This window comes from Puma concolor, chromosome A1 (genome assembly GCF_028749965.1).
Source record: "Puma concolor isolate L17-30 chromosome A1, mPumCon1.1.hap2, whole genome shotgun sequence".
Taxonomy (NCBI): Eukaryota; Metazoa; Chordata; class Mammalia; order Carnivora; family Felidae; genus Puma; species Puma concolor.
This window is the reverse complement of record NC_141667.1, coordinates 82669661-82687648: the sequence shown is the minus strand read 5'-3', so window position 1 is coordinate 82687648 and position 17988 is coordinate 82669661. Positions and strand designations below refer to the sequence as shown.

General features: G+C 35.6%; 1 protein-coding gene across 1 annotated transcript in view; it reads right to left on the bottom strand.

Annotated features, from left to right (window-relative positions):
• ELL2 (elongation factor for RNA polymerase II 2) overlaps positions 1-17988 on the bottom strand; it is a 73314-nt gene that overhangs the window by 37720 nt on the left and 17606 nt on the right. The window contains exon 2 of the mRNA XM_025924379.2: positions 17804-17851. Coding sequence (XP_025780164.2) covers positions 17804-17851 — 48 coding nt within the window. The remainder of the gene's footprint in view (positions 1-17803; positions 17852-17988) is intronic.

Below are 17988 nucleotides of genomic sequence, written 5' to 3'. Positions count from 1 at the left end.
AGTTTTGCTATGACTCATTTTGTAGCTTCATGGTTAGAAGAGACCAGGTGGCTGGGTATAGTAGGTTGGTACCTGGTTATTTCCAGGAAAAAAAGGGGGGGATGACAGTTATTGGCAGGGGAAAGACACAAACAGCAGGTACTAGAGTTACTGTATCAAGGAAAAGGTATACAGACTATGGAGCATAACAGAATAGAAATTTGGATTAAAAAATGACTACAAAATTGAGCAAATGCCAAAGCTTTTAGAAGGAAAGTGAGAGAACCACTGGGAGAATCTGAGAAGTTTTTTCAAACTTCATGGCTGGGCTAATCCACAAGTCTGTCTTTAGCAACAAAAATTAAAATGTCCCACTGAGTTCCATAACTCTTATCATGAAACTGTTGTTCATTTTCTTTATATTAACTAGCCCTTTCAAAAATTTATATTCTACAGAATCAAAGTGTATACAGAATTCTCACTTTATCCCTAAATCTGTCCACTCTCCCATGCTGTTTATCTCCCAGTTAAAAAACCACCATTTATATAGTTACTGAGGTTATTGGCATCCTAGGGAGTCAACTGACTCTTCTGTCACACCACCCCACACCCCTCAATATCCAGATAATCACACATCATACTGCTTTCACTTCCTAAATGATCTCTCAAATATATGTCCTCATCTCCTTCCTCTGCTTTGGCTCAATATCACCTTTTACTTGAACCTGTCTTTCAGCATCTATTTTTGTCTGTTTTTGTCTTGTCTTTAACCATTTGGCTGCCAAAACTACCTTCATAAAATGCCAATCTGACCATGTCATTTCCAAACATTTATTTCTTCATGAGTCTCTGTTACTATTTATCTACCACCCAGTCTGAGCTCCTTAATAGGATATATGAGGTTCCTCCCAATAGACCTAGCCCTCACTCTCCACCTTGTGTATGATATACCCACTTCTTGCCTAAGCTTGTGCTAAGATTCAGCTCAGGAGCTCTTCTCTCAGGGAACCTTTCCTTTCCCAGTGAGGTGAGTTTAAAACTCTTTTTCTGGGTCCCCATAACCCCTTGGGTGCACCTTTAGTGCTGCCTTTACTACACTGCATGCATAAGTATTTGTTTATATGTCTTCTTCCCCACCAGTTAGTTGGGGGCAAAGACCATGGTCTTACTTTCATATGTATCTGGAACACAACAGATACCTTATAAATATTTTTGGGTTTTTTTTTTTTTTTTTTTTAAGAAACTTGGGAGTAGATTACATTCATTCAGATGAAGCCTTATGCCAGGGATACTAAAAAACTAGAGACGTATCTGAAATAGATCACTTAAGAGTCTGTGGAAAACCAGAGGTCCCCAGAGCAGGCAAAAACAAGTAACAAAATGAAAGGCGGAGGGAAAAAAAAAAAAAAAAAGTCCCACACAGCTGTGTGCTGTGTGGTACAAACGTCAGGATGAGAAAATTTCTGACCTGTCTTGGTCTATGTTTAGCCCTGAAACCCAGACCAAGTGGTTGCCTGGGTTTGTGGAACTTAAATTTACAATATACATTTTTTTTAAAAGTATTTTCATCTTTATTAAAATACTCACAGAATACTCTGCCTTCACTGAATTCCATTTGAAAATATGAGTGTTTTTAAGACCATTTTGCATTTCAAAGGACTTAGGGAGACTACACTAAATAATTCTAAGTTTAGTAATTCTCTTGGTCAAGTAGAAAGCAGAATTTTAATTAAAAAAATGATTTGTTTCTTGGAAACAAAGCCCAAACTTGAATTCTACAGGGGGAAAAAAAAATCCTAAATAAAAATGTCAATTTCCAAATTCACTGCCAATCTTCTCTCCTTCTTGCTCTCCTGGAGTCTTGAGGAAAGCACTCTTTGCATATGCCAGAAGGAACTGCTGCTGAGTGGAAGTTAAGAATAGAATTCATGCATGGCCATCAGCAACAGTTGTGTAAATTTGGGGGAGAGACTGGTACCTGACAGATGTGAATCCTCAAGATTAACATAAATTGCTAAAAGTGGCCTAGGCCCTAGATTTTGCAAAACACATGGTATTATCCCAAACCAGTCAAAGTTACAATGAAAACTCATTAAATTCAATAACATAAACAGTATCAAAGTCTGAGGAATATTTTCATATAGATTTGGAAGTATATTCAATTCTTAAATCTGTTTTTCAACACCAACAGTAATCACACTTTTTTTTTTTTTTTTAAAGCTACCAAATGCTTTTTCAAAATAAATCTTACAGAGAAATCTACCATGTATTACAAAGAGAGTCAGCACTGCTCTGGTAGAGGAAAGGGATGACAAGGGACTGGGACTGCTGAGGCAGCCACTGTGGTGACATCACAGAACCCCCAGGCTCTGGGGGACCGAAGACACAACATCAAGGCTCTAAGCTAAGGAAAAAGAAACAGCAAAAAAGATGCACAATAGTTGGGGGCTATAATTTTATTAATTACATTTTAGTCACATCTTAAATGACACTTAGAAAAGAGTATACACAAAATATGAACTTTTATGTGCCATATTTTGATGAGAATTAGTGCCAAATATTTGAAGGATACCAAAGATAAAAATTAGTGTTCTGCTGCCTTGTTCTCTTCTTTCCTTTTTAAAATGATTTCTTTGGGGCCTGGGTGGCTCAGCTGGTTAAGCTTCTGACTTCAGCTCAGGTCATGATCTCCCAGTTCATGAGTTCAAGCCCCAGGCTGGGCTCTGCACTGGCAGTGCAGAGCCTGCTTGGGATTTTCTCTCTCCCTCTCTCTCTGCCCCTGTCCTGCTCTCTTCTCTCTCTCTCAAATAAACTAAACTAAACTAAAATAAAATGCTTTCTTTATTATTGGATCCCTTTGTATTTCCAGTTCTAAGCTGGGTCTTCCTCAATGGCTTAAGAAGAGAAGAGTGAGTTTGCACTGCTCTTTTTTCCTCTGTATGTACGTATCTTTTACATACAGAGGAAAAGAGAGCAGTGCAAACTGGCCATATCTAGCATGCTATATATTCTGGAGCAGACTGCTCAGTTTCCAACGTGGGCCCGGATTCTACCATCTGTGTTACTTTGAGTAAATAACTTAGCCTTATTCATCCCTTGTTTCCTCATCAGTAAAATGTGGATAATGATATTATTCACCTAATAGGACTGTCGTGAAATCTAAAGAAATAGCCCTCCTCAAGGTGCTTGGCACAATGTCCAGTATGTGCCTCAAAATGTTTGCTCTGGTGATATAAAGACACTATTGGGGAGCTCCCGCTCTGATTTTCGCTTGTTTGATTCAAACACATATGTAATGATGTGTTTGACTTTTAAAGTAATGTTCAAATGGCAAAGGACCAATGATAAGTGTCCTATGGATAATCAAATATTCTGAATCCTCAGTATTTACAAAAGTAAGGGATTAGAAACCTTCAAGGTCAAACTTTAGTGTTAGCTTAAATAGAAGTCAAGGAAACTATCTGGGAAAACAACAAAAAGACTAGCAAAATTTCTAAATATTTCAAACTCAAAGTACAGAGATATTAGGTACAAGAATGAATAGGCCACAAAAAGGTGTCCATGAAAGGCTGAACAATTACAGATACCTGGTGCTAATCTAGAAGGGGAGCAAACACTTTTCCCAAGTGCCCTACCTATAAAAAAAATATGCTGCCTTCAGAGCCCTAGATAGCCGCTACAGCACAACAAAGAAACAAAGAAAACAGAATTAAGAGTTCTCATGAGGACCAAAACTTTGTGACTTTAAAGCATTCAATCTTCATAAATGCAAACAATATTTTAAAGTTTGTAGGGATTTTTAGTGTCAAAGCTACTGGTGGTCCTAAAGATGAATAAAGCCTATATAGTATTTTAATTTTTATGGATGTCTTTTCAAACAAGTACCATGAAAATACATTGCTGAGATAGGGTCTATTTCATAAAATTTATTTCTGTTCAGTTTTCATATGTCAATTTCACATGCTAATTTTCTTCAGGACTATAAAGGAAATAAAATGATTCGGTTTAATGGGTATAAAGCTATTGATATATACAGTGCATCAAGAGCTAAGCTGAATTAGAAACTGCAGTTCTAATCTCTAAGACACTTAGCAGGTCTGATGTAAATAAGAGAACATTTCAAATCTCTTAGATCAACTCTAGTGTGGTTGTAAGAAATACATGACTAAAAAGAATCATTTTTAAGGACGGTATGCTTGAGCTACTACTGGCAAAGCCCTCAAATCTTTGCCTTCAAATAAAGGAATATATGTTGTCAAAGAAAGGGCAAAGATTTACATATAGACAGCTAATTACTGTACTTAGATAATTCGTAGCACAAAAGTGTTTAATTATCTTCTAGATGGTTATGTGATTTTAAGAGGCAGAATGACACAACACAGGCTCCTCTAGAACACTGAAACTGTTATCAAGTAGCAAAATATTTTATCCCCTTGCTAATAATTCACTGCACTGACCCATTAAAACAAACAAAAAAAAAGCATGGGTTTCATGAAAAAAGTAGGTTTCTTGAGAAGTCTGTAATGTTCTTTGCAGGAAGATAGGCATCTAATGATGAGGATGAAAACTCAAAAGCACTAAATTATGAGGACTATCAACAGTGGGAAAGAGAAACAGTAAAATAGCAAAATATATACAAAGTTAGAGAATTGAGTATTTTTAAAAGTTAGAGAAATAGAGTATTTATATTTCAAAGAAAGTCCTTGAATTACCAAAATAAAATTACCAAAATAAAAAATTTTCCCCACTATATTGGGAAAGATAAATAATATAATGAGTACTCAAAACCACTCCTAGCAATATCAGTGGAGACAGTAAAACATATGACAGTATTTCAACTATTTCTTAAAATATTGCATTTTACCTGTGCCAGATATTATCAAGCAAATCACAATGTCAAACACTTTTTAAACATTATCAAATGATTATTTTTGAAATTAAGAACATGTATTCAGTATTGGTAAGGGAAAACACCTTGTGACAGGTATTTTCAAACAGCTCTGGAAATAAACAGCAGCAGCTTTTGGGGGATAGAGGGGAACATGTGGTAGCAATTTAGCAACAGTTATCAAAAATTTTAAAAACATTCATATGTTCCGACCCAGTAATTCCGCATCTAGGGATCTAACCTGAAGAAATCATTAGAAATGAAAATAAAGATTTACACAAATTGGTTATCAAACCATCACATCACGGTTGTATAGAAACTATGTAAGTAATGGGAGAATAGCTAAAGAAATGTTAGTTTATCTATAAAATGAAATGTTAGGTAGCTATTTTTTTTTTAATTTTCAGTGTTTTTATTATTTTTATTTTTGAGAGAGACAGAGTGTGAGGGGAGTAGGGGCAGAGAGACAGGAAGACGCAGAATCCAAAGTAAGCTCCAGGCTCTGAGGTGTCAGCACAGAGTGCGATGCAGGTCTTGAACTCAGGAACTGTGAGATCAAGACCTGAGCCGAAGTCAGATGCTTAACCGACTGAGCCACCCAGGTGCCTCTAGGTAACTATTTAGAAGTAACTTTTCCTATTTTGTGACATAGGAAAATGCTCCTATGTTAAAAAGAAAAAGTAGGATATTAAAAAGCAGCAAATACACCGTGACTACAGTTTTTTAAAACTTAGGTGTAAATATAAAAAAAAGACTAGAAGAAATCCAGCAACACCAGCTGTTTTTCATTGTCAGGACATTTACTCATCTTTGTCCTTGTATGTACTTTACATACAATCCTAACATGTGCATTCATTTGTTTCTCAATCAAAAAACAATAAAGACTGCTTTAAAAATAATTAGATTTTAAGTTATCACAATGACATTTGCCCTTCATGACACTATCACTTTAAATATATTTTTTTAATTAGAGATTTTTTTTTATAGAATTAGAAATCGTGAAATGTAAGACTATCCAAAATTAATCCTGAATGCATGATTATCTTATGCTTCAAGTTCTCTATGAAGGAACAAAACACTACCTTCCTGGGGCGCCTGGGTGGCGCAGTCGGTTAAGCGTCCGACTTCAGCCAGGTCACGATCTCGCGGTCCGTGAGTTCGAGCCCCACGTCAGGCGCTGGGCTGATGGCTCAGAGCCTGGAGCCTGTTTCCGATTCTGTGTCTCCCTCTCTCTCTGCCCCTCCCCCGTTCATGCTCTGTCTCTCTCTGTCCCAAAAGTAAATAAACGTTGAAAAAAAAAAAAATTTAAAAAACAAAACAAAAAAAAAACACTACCTTCCTTAAAAAAAAAAGATAAAACAAAATACCAAGCCTCCCTAGAACAAACTTATGAATAACTGTGGAAATGTGAAAAACGGAACATTGTTAAGTACCATCCCTCATTCCTAACCTGTGAAAACTGACTTGAATGAATTACCAACAAGAGAAAATTAGCAAGCATTCAAAGAATTTCTTAGTATTAATTAGTAGAGTATTACCATATTTGTGAATATGGCTATGCTTTATATTCTCAGTCCAAAATAATATATCCCCAATATTAATTTATTGAATGATTAAACACTAAGCTGTGTAAATATTATAAAAGATTGCCCCTTTCCTCTATGGCTACTATAAGTACCAACCCTCTAATAATACTACGGGCCCAATTTAGTTATCCTACTGCAGTTTTCTACTGCATTCTGAGTTTATTACCTAAAAATCCCTAAGGATTTTATCTTTTTTAAATTCAGCTGACTGCTACTTTTCATTCCCATAATTTGTCCTTTCTAGACAAGACCTATTCCTAGGGCATGTCACAATACTACTGCTCCAAAATGTCAACTGTTAACGCCAAAAGAAAAGTGGCCTTTCCTCCCATACCCTTGTTAACACCAATAAGTCAGCTTGTACTTTCTTTCCAATGGGGAGAAAGATCACAGATGGAGAGAAAACTTTCTTTCTCTATTGATAGATGACAAAGCAACTCTATCAAGTAGTTGACGAGCAAGATATTTAGCTGGTGTCCAGCTATAGATAACTTTTCAAGACCTGCCTTCTTTATTTTCATTGTCAACATGTTTTTTAAACCTTTAATATTCAGCCTTTCTCCTAGATCCTTGACATATTTAAACTTGGCATCTCAAAACATTTATGTTTATAGAGTGATTAGGAAATATAAACATATATATATATATATAGCTCATGTAAATTACTAGCAATGACATTTTGGTGTAGAGCATTTCATATTTACTTTGTAGGTTTACATTTGTGTTTATGTATTTAAAAAAATAGTATATATAGGATATCTTATTACTTACTGATTAACTAGGAAGATGAAATGACAACTTAAAAAATTTCTTACCTACATACATGGACAGTCTTGCCATTTACCACTTACATGTTCTTTTATACCCACTAGGAAAGTAATATAGCCCTTTAGAAGGGTCTAGAATAATATGGCCTATACTTAATTTTTGGTATTTCATTTTGGTAATTTTTTTTGTTGCTACCATAAATGAGATCATTTTTATGTTGAAATTCTAATGGCTAGCACTTGGAGAGGCCAGTGATTTTTTTAAAAATTGTATTTATCATTTATTGGGCATGTTTCATGTGCCAACACATTGCTAAGCTCTAACATTACTGGACAGTGGCCTATGTAATTTGTCTTTAGATAGGAGATAAGGCCAAAGAAATGATCCAACAAATAAAAGGAATTTCAAAATCTGCACTCATATACATGCCTTCCTACTAGCCTCCATACACAAACCTTCTTTGCTCCTATCTAATGCCAATCTCTCCTCTGAGCTACTATCTCTCCAACCTACAAAGGGGCACTGCTCTAGCAAGTCTTTCTTACATTATCAACTTTTGCTTTCTACTAGATCATTCCCATCCATTTACAAATGTCCTGTTCTCTCTTCCATTTTGAAAGAAACGTCTCTTCACTTGAGCCACCCAATGGTTTTAAAAGTTATTTCTCAAGTGACTACTTTACTGGAAGAAATCCTTAAGTTTTTAAAGTTTTTTACTTGGTGTACTTGGATTACCTGCAGTTACTGGCAAACTTATCGATTATCCATGGCTTTTATTTCATTTTCTTTTCCATTACTGAGCATTCTCAGAACAATGTTATATTACAGAGAGAGTAGTGGGCATGTGTACTTTATTGCTAACACTAATAAGGATATTTCTATTGTCTTATGACTAAGTGTGGTAATTGGCTATTAGTTTGATAAAGATATTTTCAATCGTGTTAAGGAAGAATTCATTCTATTCTCTACTTATTGCCTTAAATTTTAATTCAGATTTAATACTGAATTTTTATCAAATGCCTTTTGGTATCTGTTGAAATAGTTCTGGATTTTCTCATTTAACCTATAAAGATGACAAATCACATTTAAGGTTAAGGATAATGAGAACAAACTATGTATTATTTGTTTCTACAAAATAAATATAGCTTGAGAGTCATGAAGTTTGATGATAAAATGAATACCTATGAAGTCACTGCCCAACTTAAATACATTAGCAATGATCTATCTAACCATGTGCTCCACACTTATGCCTGCCTTTCTCTATCAAAGGTAACAAATACTCTAACTTTTATGATGATCATTCCTTTTTTTGCTTTCAATAATTTTATCACATGTGTGTATACTTATACAACATATTAATTTTGCTTGTTACTAAGCTTTATAAACATGCTGTGATGCCATCTGCAGTCTTCTGCCCACATGAGTTTGTTCTGTTGTATACTCTTCCACTGAATCAATATGCAGTTTATCTCTATTAGTTTGCCATTATTCTTAATTAGTGTGAACCAAATTTGGCAAAAGGAGCTTCAAATTCCCTAAATGTTAATAATTAAAAGTACCAACACACATAAGTATTCATAAGTTAACCAGTATTTTTAACAGTTAAAAAAAAATAACTCTTTAAATATAGCTTTGTACCAGAATTCCATCTGTAAATACACCTTTCTTCCTTCTTACTACTGAGTTTCCAAGTATAATTAAATCCTATAAAATGTCCTTTGGAGTTGTTTCTTGAAAATCCTTTTGTTCTAAATTCTCAGATGCCACTGATTCTTAGAAAGCTCCATCCTGACAGAATGAGGTATGGATTATTACCCAAACATCTCACGTATAGCATGTCCCAAACAAAACATACCCCCTGTGCCTCCTGTCTCAATCTGGTTTTTTAATCTATTTTGGGTTTGTATAATAGTCCCATCATCCAACCAAATATTCACCATAAATATGGAGTCTTGACTCCTGCTTTACATCCTTCCCAAATAAAAAGAATAAGTCAGGGAGGTACTGAATATGCATGTTACAGTGTAAGTCTGACTACATGGTTCCCTAGCTAAAATTTTTAAAAAAGAGGATAATCTCCTGCAGTGCTTTTTTAAACCATAGACTGTGACTCACTGGTGGGTCATGACATTAATTTAGTGGATTGTGACTATGATTCTTTTAAAATGAAATAGAATAGAATATATCAAACTACACAGATAATAAATATTGTGCTGTGAAACTTCTGTTTCAAGTTAGGTGAATGAATACACCTATAGTGTAAAGGTTCATAATGTGAAATGTTTTTCTTACCATGAATTGTTTCTAAATGTGTTTGAAAGCAGTGACTGCAACAGGTTCCACCCAGAAAATAATGAAAACTGTGAACCTTCTCCTGAGAACAGAATGTACATACACACCTTTACATACACATATTCTTATCATGTTCTTCATTATAGTGAACGTAGCTATCATAAGAAAGCCTAGGGAAAAAATTTTTAAAGTCATGATTTCCAGACCTCATCACAGACTCTCAGGAAATTTTATAAATAAGAAGCATTGATCTCCAAGGTAAAATTAAAATTCTTTAAGAAGGTGGGAACATTTGAGAAACCTGTTTACCACTTTGCTCACGCTGAACTATTGGACTGAATGGCATTTTCTTCCTCCTGTGATCAGCCAATTCCTGGTAATCCTTCAAAGCCCAATTCAAACATTATTTCTTCTCTGAGACCTTCCTGACTTTTGCTCTTCCTCTTGCTGGTTGGGGAGGTGCTCAACAAATGTTTACATGAATGAGAGAATGAATAAAATGCTTGGTAAACATTTATTATAAGCAGGTGAGGATCACTGTAGTGATGAGAACAGGCTCTGGAATCAGATGCTAGAGTGGACTGTAGGCTCCTTTATTCACTAATTTGTGTGAACTTCAAAAACTAACTTCAGAGCCCTGCTATGTATACACACCAGGAAAATGAAAGTATCTGCTTCACAGCATTCCTGTGAGGATTAAACTAGAGTAATATATGTAAAGTGCTTAGTATAGAGTACTTAGTACTAAATATTTATTGTAATAAATATTAATTTTAATTGTAATTATTGAAAAATAATTCAAATCTAAATTTGTTTTCAAAACAAGTTACTTTTATAAGTAAAGACTTTTAGCTTAAAAACAAATTTGAGATTTTAGCTTCAAATTTTTGTTCCTTCCAGTTTAATTTTTTTTAATTTATTTTGAGAGAGGCAGAGAGAGTGAGTGCATGCACAAGTGGGGGAAGGGCAGAGAGAAAGAGAGAGAGAGAGAGAGAGAAAGAGAAAGAAAAAGAGAAAAAATATGTAGGGTTCGATCTCAAGAACCACGAGATCAAGACCTGAGCCAAAATCAAGAATCAGACACCTGACAGACTCAGCCACCCAAGTGCCCCCGTTCCAGTTTAAATCACAATTCAAGAATGGTTGTAAAAATATACTCTTCCCTGTAAATTCTCCAGATTATCTAACACAGGGAGCTAACCATGGAAGCTAGTCAAGGGTGGGGTCAGAAGAGAAAACTTTTGAAAAGATTTTATTTAGATAAAATCTTATCACACAACACACAGACACTAAATACTTCCACTGCTCTGCTGTAATTCACTGAGTCTACAATGCCAGCGATTGTAAGACTATTTATGATTTTATGTGCTACCACATAATATAAAATGCTGACAAACTTTGACATAATACTAAGATGCCAATGAGATGCATTCCAATTCCAAAGACATTAAATGTTAAAGAAAATCTCAAAACACTGTTTGAAATAAGATCCAGGGCTTGGACATATTCTACTAAATTGTTTTTCTTGCTTATTTAAATTTCGACTTTTAAATAAAGCTCTTATAAGCTCATCTTGTATGCCTAGAATAGTGTCTTGAACATAGTAAGAGGTCAAAAGATATTTAAGTAATGCTCATGATCCAAATTTAGGGGTGGTTTGGCTGTAAGAACCACAAGGTATTATAGAATGGCAAAATATTATTTTCCAGGCTTAAATGAGTGCTATTTAAAAAAAAAAAAATTAACATTTATTCATTTTTGAGAGACAGAGCATAAGTGGGGGAGGGGCAGAGAGAGAGAGGGAAACACAGAATCTGAAGCAGGTTCCAGTCCCTAGGCTGTCAGCTCAGAGCCCGACCCAGGGCTTGAACCCACAAACTGTGAGATCATGGCCTGAGCTGAAGCCTGATGCTAAACCACTCAGGGGCCCCAAGTGAGTGCTATTAAAGTGACAATTTCTGTAACATAGGTGATTCAACTTCACAAGTTTCAGTTTTTGGTGGGAAACAAAAAGGCAAAGCCATCAGTGGCAGATTTTATTGACAACCAGATGATGTCAGTTAGGAACAAGAGCTGGCATTTCAAAGTCCTATTTACCTTTGTCTACACAGTATCTGCTGTGGTGCCTGGTACACAGTGAGTATTCATAAATACTTATTGAATGCAGACAGTAAGCTTAACTCACTGCTAAGAATGCAATTTATGGTATTTGTGGCTGCTTCAGATTTCAATCATAGTTCCAATTGCTGCTTTCCAAAGTAACTGCAGTTTGGTGAAGGACAGAGCAGAATGCCTTCATTCCTGTTTGTCATCATATTTCGGGAGGCTTGTCCTGCTGTAGCCTACATTTGAGTCTGTGTGAGGGTGTGGTAAGCAAGCACTTCGAGATAGTTTCTGCACGTACCACAAAGTCAAAGTCATCTTCCCACCCTCTGCCATCTTGCACTCTTCCAGAGCAGGGGATGGGCCTGGAGCCTGGTGCCTGTAGTGTTACCCAGCCATCATGTGAGGCATGGATGGTGAATTTAGCTCACTGCTCTCCTTCTTTAGAAACCCTGAAGCTAGTTCTTATCTAGAAGAAAAGGAGGGCAGAGGTGTGGCAGTATAAAATATACAAATTGGTCAATTTACAATAGCTTCAAACTGTGTCTGATTCAATTATTGCGTGAAATAAAATAAGTTTCTACAATGTCAGCCCATATTCCTGGTGAAATGAGATTTTATATAGGTATAAGTTTTATGTCATATATTATATGATATGTAAAATTATAATATGTTATATATAATATAATCTTATATATGGAAGTTAAATATTTCTTTCAAATTAAATTATTGTATTAATGTCTTAGTAAATTAACACATGGTTGAAGAGTTATAATTCAATCAGATATTAAAATGCTATCTATTCATGTCAACCACTGTAACATTAAAAAGATTAAAGCACAACTGCCATTACAAAAAGATATAATTTTAACATCCTTCTAGTATTAATTACACTCAGAGCTGAGTGTATAAAGGTAGTTGTTAGTCAGCAACCTTTGAGCAGACTGACTAAACACAACCATTGGCCAAATCAGTGGGCTAGCCAAACCAAAAACAGCAGGGGAAAGCAGTCAGAGTACAGGCGTATCATCTAAGAAGGAATGGCAGTGTTGGGGATTTATTTTTATCTTTGCTGCTGTTTCAAACGGATAGTTATCTTTGCTTCCCAGGTATCAAGTACGTTAGAGAAGGGTAGTCTGCAGAAAGCATTTGTAGGTGGGTTGAAATTGCCTACTAATTTCAAATGCTGTATAATTTAGTTTTTCAGACCTGATCTCCCCAGCCCCGCAAAGAAAAATAAGCAATTGACAAAGTATTTCTGAATGCTTACAAGAAAATGCAACCCTCTGTTCTTTAGGGTTAATGACTCTACTGCAAGAGTTTTATAGCATTATTCAAGCCTTTAAAGTTAGCAGTTAAATGCTGATTTAATCTTCAGAAGGTCACAGTGCCTTTTGGAAGACATACATTTTAAACTTGTTTGGCTGGCTATTCCTTGTTCATTCCTGGAAACGCATGTGTGACTCACTATTTTACAGGAGACACTACATGGTACTTACAGAAAATATTTTCTATTTTCAGGTCTCCTCTTAAAAATAATTTCTAGGGGCGCCTGGGTGGCTCAGGCAGTTAAGCGTCCGACTTCAGCTCAGGTCATGATCTCACAGTCTGTGAGTTCGAGACCCGCATCAGGCTCTGTGCTGACAGCTCAGAGCCTGGAGCCTGCTTTGGATTCTGTGTCTCCTTCTCAATCTGCCCCTCCCCTGCTCATGCTCTGTCTCTCTCTGTCTCAAAAATAAATAAAAACATTAAAAAAAAAATTTCTAAATTATGTATGCTAAACTAGCTTCTATTTTCTAAAGCCTCTGGGACTGCTGATTCTGAAGTAACCAATTTTATTAGAAAATTTTGGAACATTCTCACAACAAATACTGAAGTCTGGAATCCTATTTACTGTGACAAAGTTAACATTATTTCTCACTGCCCTGGGGTAGTCATTCCCTGGACATGAGTCCCTGAGGCTGCAGCCAAGTGCACTCTGCAAGGCCACCAAAGGCCCATGGGATGTGGCCATTATTTGCCATTGAAAACCTTGCCATTTCAGTTTTTATCTGAATGATACCACAGATTTACCTTTTTATGTATATGTACATAGATTTTAGTAGGCCCTCAGGAATTTTACATACCTATCACCAGGATGTGATATTTTGCATTTAATGAAATCTTTGTTTAAAATGCTGATTCATACCAATCAGAAATATACACATAAGCCCTATTTCCGACAGTACCATTTATATAGAAGTTCTGAATGGAAGGTTCTGGATAAGTCCTACATTATTAATTCTTTCCTGAGTATTAGTGTATATGTGTTTGTCAGACTCTGAGTTCCCTGAGGGCAGAACCCATGTCTTACACATCCTTGTATCTTTGCACACTAAGCACTTAGCAAAGTACTTGGCACCAGTAAGGACTGAAAGAATGTGCAGTAAATAAGAAATAAATAGCACAACAAACCTTTTAGCACAACCATTGATTAGAAATGTGTTTAAAATTAGGTTAGCACATAGCTGCATCAGTGACAACTGCCATCACTTAAAATCATGAGTTCAGTTGCTCCCAGTGCCTTTCCTCTCAAAGCTGTACAGTATACTGGGGAGAACTTCCCCTGATGGTGTCAAGACATACACCGTAACTATGCTCTGTCTCTGTTGCATCTTTAGACAAGAAACTTTCAGCAAACATAAGAATACAGAGTGTAGTTTTTAAAATTTCACTGGAACCAACACTTTTGGAAATTTTTCCCCTGCTACATTTGCAGAATCCAGCTAAAATACAAGATAACTGTATTTCTATATTTCTATAAAAATACAAATGATTTGTATTAAAGCTTACCTGACAATCAGGAGATGGCTTTTGGAAACCAGGTACATTACACCAACACAACTCTCTGAACATTATAACTTAAAACACCTTATTACTATAGCCCATGTGAATCTTTCCTGCTACCTTTTCTGTTCAATTAGAATAATCCTTAGAAATTTATAATCCTAATAAACCTTTAGTTATGAGTTTCCTAGGTATCATCAGAACTGTGAGGATAATTGGTTGATCCATACCCTTCAGAATCCACAAGGCATTTTTGGCTGATTTATTCAGCTCCTGATATTTATGAGTTTAGAAATCATACTCAACTGCTCCCATAGATATTTCCTCATCTTTCTGAATCCAGAAAATGCCTTCAATGACCACTCAATTTACTGAGCACCCTCTTCCACTAAGAGAAAGGGATGAGATGGATTGTGAAAGACACAATTTACATTTTTTTATGATATAAAAGCTGCAGGCCAACTGCGGTGATAAAAATCTAGGTAGTCAATGGTTCTCAGCATTTTCACTCCTTAACAGCATACTGCTATAGTTTGTTTAATGTTCCAGGCTACATTTATTTAGAGGAAAATTCAACCTTAGAGAACATGTTCAGGCACAAAAATAAATATGCTTAAAAGTTAACCTGCCAAGACCTAAATTCTGACCTTCTAAAGACATTACTGAGGCAAGAAAAATCCTATAATTAGTTACTAGGAACAGCAATAGCCATGCCGTGCTTAGCATCAGGGAAACGAATTACTCTTAACACTAAATGTTCACTTTAGAAATGATGTTTTAACAGTACTTTAGTTATGTTTCAAATATGCATACATTTGACACTACCATGATAGTTCATGTCTATTTCCAATCACATATGATGTAAAAAGACTATAAATTTCTTAGATTCGCCAAATCCTTTCTAGGAAAACTTTCAAAGTTTCTGAAACACTGTATTAAAATATAACTAAAATTTCTCATTACGAAAAACTATCTTTTGTGGGAAATCTAAATTTAAACCTTCTTAAAGCGTTCTTAAAAGTTCTAAATATTTTCCACATAGGAAAACTGTAAGCATACTTCTTCAGAGCTTTTAAAGCAATCAGCACAGGCAATGTTAAATTATCATGGCTCTCGAGAATAACAGAGGAGCACTGTACATAAGACCCTCACATTTGTGGCTCTGCATACTCCCTGTAGGCTGTGCCAACCCACTCTCTCCCCTGTAATGACTCTTTGTTTTTACTAAGTCCCAAAAGGCTGGTGAGAGCTCTGCAAAGAGAAGGGGGGGGAAGGGTGGATGGAATGCAGCTGCAGGCTCAGAAACAATGCTGAGTCCATATATTTTGTTCCCAGTTAGAATAATAAAAAGGGGGCCACGGGTGGAGGTGGAGGGGTAGAGGAGACAGAAAGCAAAGTAAGCAAGGTAGGGCCAAGTATTCCATTGCTCTCAGTCTACACCCTCCTGCACCAACACCCGACCCAATCCAATAGCCATTCATTTGGATTTAAAAAGCTTATTTGTTAAAATTCAAACACCATTAAGATTTAAACCTATCAGTCATTTACATCTAAGTTATCTTTATCAGTGAACTACACCCAGGCAAGGAATGGAGTAAGGAGAGAGAATGGAGCTAGCAAAGATACACTGTGGAAGCCTAGACACATGAGACAGGAAAGCTTGGGGGAGGCAGGTAGGAGAATTCAGAAAAGGATGTCCAAGTTCTCAAATAAAAACAGCCACTTTTGCAATGGTGCCTGGGGCCTTTTTGGGGGCAACTGGGATGCCAGAAAAAAAAAATTCTTTCGAAGACTGCTAAAAGCTGCATGTGCCTGAATCAAGAGTTTGGAAGGCTGCACATGTTGGTTCCTCATTATTCAGTCTAACTTGATGCCTCCCTTCTAAGAAAATGTTCTTGTCTTGCACTTCCCTGGCCTTCATGTCCTGATTGGGAAAACAAGGAATTAAGGGAAGAGGCTGATCCCAAACAAGGTAACAGCTGCTAGTGAGGGAAGAGCAGCTCAAACGTTACTCTCTTCTCCCAGGTCTTGCCCTCTCATCTCAGATAACCTTTTATCTGAAAATACTTGGATCCCTCCAGGGCTCACAGACTCAGGCCTGCCTCTGGAACACCCTTTCAGATATTAGCGATACCATTAAATTTTGTGAGAAAACTTAAGAAGCCTTAAGTAAACAACCAAAACCAATACCTCAAAAATAGAGTCAGCAGGTGCTAAAGACCACCTATGAAGCTATAAAACAAAATTCAGAAGAATGCTAATAATAATTAGGATCCTATTCATGAACACTCAGTTACTAGGCAGAGAAAGAAAAACAAAACTTCATTGTAAAGCTATCATGTAGAAGCAAAGCTCTGACGTCCACATACAAACACCTCCTTGAAGTTAGCATTACTTAGAAGTACTCTTAGCTGGTATTGAATGATATAATTAATCTCTTGACTCTTGAAATGTTTTCAAGTTATAAAGTTTAGAAAGACTGTATTTACATTGAATTTTTGCATTTTGTGACAAACAAAAATTCACAAATGTAGATCTACAATCTATTTATAAATGTAGGAATACGATCTCTCTCCCTCAGCTTGCACTTTTTTTCTATAGCTCTAAAATCCATTTACAGATATTCCAAATCTCCATACTATAGTCAATATATAGACACAAATTCAGAAACACATATTAATTTAAGGGAATGGATGATTGAGTCTTTATTATTAAACATTAATAGTAATAATTTTAAAATAATACTGAACACTCCTGTAAAGTTTATCATCCAACATAAACATAAAATTCATAGATATATTTTATTAGGAGTTTATTATGCTTTTAAATGCAACAACAACAACAAAAAAGACACAGTACTTTGCTTATTCTGTGTACTGGAAAAACTCAAATTTCTTTGTACATTTTGTTTCTTAGTATGTATAATCCAAGAAATTAAGTCTACAGATAGCAAAAATTCACTAATAATAACAATCATGTAATCAGAACTTGCCTGAAATTAATTCCTCTTATGTTTGGTCAATTGTGGTAAAAGAAACAAACAAACAAACAAACAAAACGTTTCTCATAATACTGACTCATGTGTTATACTTCGAAACAAGGTAAAAAAAAATCCTATTATTCATGATTTAGGGGGGAAAATCTACTCTCAATAAGTCTCTGAATTATTTTTTAAATAAATTAAGAAAATATAATTCAAGTGTATTAAAGGTGTCAGAAATTTACATTTAGTCATAAAGTTCACAAAATATGAGTGATCTTATATTAAGAGGCACAAATGAAAACAAATTTTAAGAGTTTCAATATCATAGTATGTGAGAAGAATATTAGATTTTCTTGCTACATCAGTAAGAGTACTCACCCCTTGGAGCCCTTGGAACTGAATTGAAGGTCGAAAAGGAATTAAATTCTATTAAAAGAAACATAAGAAAAAAACAGGTCAACCTTGGTTATTGTGTCACAGAACTAAATGTTTAAACTTTAAATCTGTGTATCTGGTCAGTGCTATAGTCTGTGAAAGTATCTTTTCATTATATACTTAGTTTA